The 3962-nt window shown below is 35.8% G+C and overlaps 1 protein-coding gene across 1 annotated transcript; it reads left to right on the top strand.

The window, feature by feature from the left end:
* Positions 1-541: 541 nt before the first annotated feature.
* On the top strand, positions 542-1324 carry LOC117612927. The gene has a single exon (XM_034341554.1). The coding sequence runs from the start codon at positions 542-544 to the stop codon at positions 1322-1324; it is 783 nt and encodes a 260-aa protein (XP_034197445.1).
* The last annotated feature ends 2638 nt before the right edge of the window (positions 1325-3962 follow it).

Here is a 3962-nt window from a genome sequence, read left to right on the forward strand (position 1 = left end):
ATTGTGACATCTCTTAGCCCGAAAAGCAATATAAACTACTTCACTACCAATTATAATTTTTGAAAAATGAGGGGACAGTGCTTAAAATTTATTATTTTATTTATATTTCATTAAGGCAACTAGTTGGATAAGAATCCGTAATTATTGGTTCCATTTTAATAACATTACTTGGGGTAGTTGGGTGTGGGAAAATGGAAAAGTATATGATGGGACCTTCTGTCACTAGTCAGTAATCCATCACATTTGTATCAATGAATTTGATAGTGGGATAATCCCAAATATGGCTATGCAAACAGCGATTTAATTAACTTTTTGACTGTCTGACTCTGTATGCACCGTTTTGACGTTTTCCCTTTTTTTGTCTTCAGTTTTAATTCACTTCGGTTCAGTGTCTTTGAAAACGGTCAACTTCGAAATATCCCACCTGGAAACACCTTTTCAAAACACTATAAATCATCCGCTAAAACAAAACGTGTACCCCAAATATTCTCGTTTTGCACCTCTGCCCCTCCTCAAATCGTTCCATTCCAAAAACTGTTCAATGAATTCGAAACACTTCACTACAATCGGAGGAAAGAGAAGGAAGCATGTCCATTTGGATATGCCCCAAGCCTTCATCCCGGAGTCCGCTTGGTTTCAAGTGATGTTATACGTGGCAACCGAATCATCGGAAGATCTCTTCCGTATGGCATCTGTGTGCCCATTGTTCCAAACTTTGGCAAACAGTCCACAAGTGTGGAACACCATTTCAATGGCAAAGTACCCATACCATCCTATCTGGAACCGTGCCAGACCTGCGATCCAGCATTTCTTGGAACAATGCAGGGCTTGCGATAACCCTGAGTCCATATTTAGAGAAGCATTCGATATTTTTTTCAAGCACGGTAAGGTGGAAGCGTTGTATGGGATGCGCCCTGCAGCCACGGCAGGCCATATGGAAGCGGCTTATGTAGTTGGACTACTTGGTATGTCCGGAAATGGTCAGTCAAAAGAGGATGCATTACAATTCTTGTGTTGTTTGAATCAGCGTCACAACATTGATATGAAAGGAACCAGGGATGCTTTGACACGAAGATTAAACACAGCATGTGTTGCAACACATATCGTAGATATGTTTGACTATGGGAAGATTAAGTTTAATCGTTGCAGCGCTTGTAACAACAATGAATGGTATTTTGTTATTCAAGGCTGGCCTAGTGAAGACAAGATAAATCCTGCCTTCTGGACTTGTTGCAATCGATGCAAATGGCACCGTGAGAGTATTTTTTTGTCCAAACTGATGCGTGAGTATGTTGTGCGAGGGAATCACGTTTTTTTGCATTAGTTTGAGTACACACAATTTACGGTTTTGATGCATTGTGGACTTGCTTCTCTTCACTTCTAGGTTGGCTGGCTACGGTGTACATATTATGTATAAATGTTGTTTAAAAGTTGGTATTTTGTCATAAACCATTTTATATATAAATGTATAATATTAATTAGATAGGGGAATTATGACTTACATCATAGACGGCTAGGATTGATATTTTACTGACACAGATATTTTGCTCTCCGACCCCAATCTTCAAATTTCGTAAACGAAAAGTCATGCATGGAGTAAATAGGTGTCTTTTCACCGGTGCTTGGGAATGACATTTTCCCACTCTGCAATGAAGGATTTGGTTACACGTTTCTTAAGCAAAAGTTGAACCCTGATTGACGTTCAATAACCTACTTTTTTTTTGTGGAAGGACTACAATGGATGACTTGTATATTTCCATCTTATGTTTCAAAACATCCCTTAAACCTAAAAATGACACAGATATTAACAAATTGAAGAACAAGTTGGACTCAATATAATTAACAAAGGGACAGCATAAAAAGTAATATCATAATAATTCTAATAATTGTGGATAAATAATAAGAACATACTAATGTAGCATAAACATGAAACAGGGAATTCAATAGGAAGATGAAATCTTAATAAGTTCGTAGCAATTTTAGGGTCGTTTTTCTTATTTTTTTTGTATTTCGTTCTGATTTTTCCAAGAAAAAGGAATAAAATAATAATTTCGGGTAAAATGGGAGGATGTGGCCATGTGGACTGACGTACACTTGTGCAACTGCTGAAAGGTGACCGGCTGAGATTGCGCCAGGTGTCTTTTTGCAATTAGGGTTGGCTATTATAGTGGAAAAATCCATTGGAATAGGTAATAAATAGTAGGAAATTCCAAAAAAAGGTTGGGAAAATTACCCGGGCCTCCTTGTGACGTCATAAAACTAGGACAACCTAGAAATCATCCGTCTTGCAATTAAATAATCCTAATTGTTTAACATAACTCACTTTGCTCTTAACCCTAAGTATTGATGTTTGTTAACTTCAACTTCAATAACCTACTTCAACAAGCATCTCCCGTTAATGTTCGGAATAATTTTTAAAACTGCGTAACAATGAATCGGAGAATTAAGCAAGGGAGATGGAGTGTCAATGAGATGGTAGCAATTTTCGGATATTTTTTATATTTTTTGTGTAATTAGTTATGATTTTTGTAAGAAAAAGGAATAAAATAATAATTTAGGGTAAAATGGGAGGATGTGGCCATGTTGACTGACGTACACTTGTGCAAGTGGTGAAAGGTGACCTGCTGAGATTGCGCCAGGGCTGTTTTTGCAATTAGGGTTGGCTATTTTCGTGGAAAAATCCTTGATAATAGGTAATAAATAGTAGGAAATTCCTACAAATGCCCCGAAAATTACTCCGGCCTCCTTGTGACGTCATAAAACTAGGAGAACCTATAAATCATCCGTCTCGCAATGAAATAATCCAAATTGTTTTACATAACTCACTTTCCTCTTAACCCTAAGTATTGATGTTTGTTAACTTCAACTTCAATAACCTACTTCAACAAGCATCTCCCGTTAATGTTCGAAATAATTTTTACACAGCGTAACAATGAATCGGAGAATTCAGCAAGGGAGATGGAGTGTCAATGAGATGGTAGCAATTTTCGAATATTTTTTATATTTTTTGTGTAATTAGTTCTGATTTTTGTAAGGAAAAGTAATAAAATAATAATTTAGGGTAAAAAAGGAGGATGTGGCCATGTTGACTGACGTACACTTGTGCAAGTAGTCATAAGTGACGGGCTGAGATCGCGCCAGGTGTCCTCTTGCTATTATTTTGGCTTTTTTAGTGCAACAATTTGTGGAAATAGGTAATAAATTATACGAAAATCCAAAATTTGCCCGGATAATGACAAAATCATAATTATTTGTACATAACTCACTTTCCTCTTAACCCTAATTCACGTTAACACGTATATTTCGGATAATATTCGATATATAATTTGTAATAATACAATAATTAGTTTCACTATATACAATAATATGTTTTGTTATAAAAGTTGAACATAAATAATAATTGCACATGCTTTGAAGCCATCATTGCAACTACGCCTAGACCTTTCAAGACGTCTGTTCGTATTCAATAAGTTGTCCACATGCAACTGCACCTAGAGTTTTAAACACGTCAGAGGTATTCAATAAGTTGTCCACATGCAACTGCACTTAGAGATTTGGTTACACGTCAGAGGTATTCAATAACAAAATCCATATGACGCCGCATTGGGAATCAGTAATATATTTTCAATCATGTCCAATCACATAAAATAATGCCATACTTTTTCTCAATAACCTCACACAAGTGAAGCAATTTTAAAACCCTTAGTGAATATTTGTCCTAGTCTATATGAGTGTTTATATATTCAGTCTGCATTTTTTTCACAGTATATGTTAACTTTTAGAGGGATTCCACAAACATAAAATATAAAGAAAGCAAGAAATAGTAGGAGATGAACCAGTACAAAAAACAATATATAAATGGTACATAATAATTCCATAACCTTGTCACAAATGCACTCACAAAAGCTTTTCCATAAACCTTGTCCTAACATATAATAAATAAAGGCAACATTGCATATGAT

This window comes from Prunus dulcis, unplaced genomic scaffold (assembly GCF_902201215.1).
Source record: "Prunus dulcis unplaced genomic scaffold, ALMONDv2, whole genome shotgun sequence".
NCBI classification, from domain to species: Eukaryota; Viridiplantae; Streptophyta; class Magnoliopsida; order Rosales; family Rosaceae; genus Prunus; species Prunus dulcis.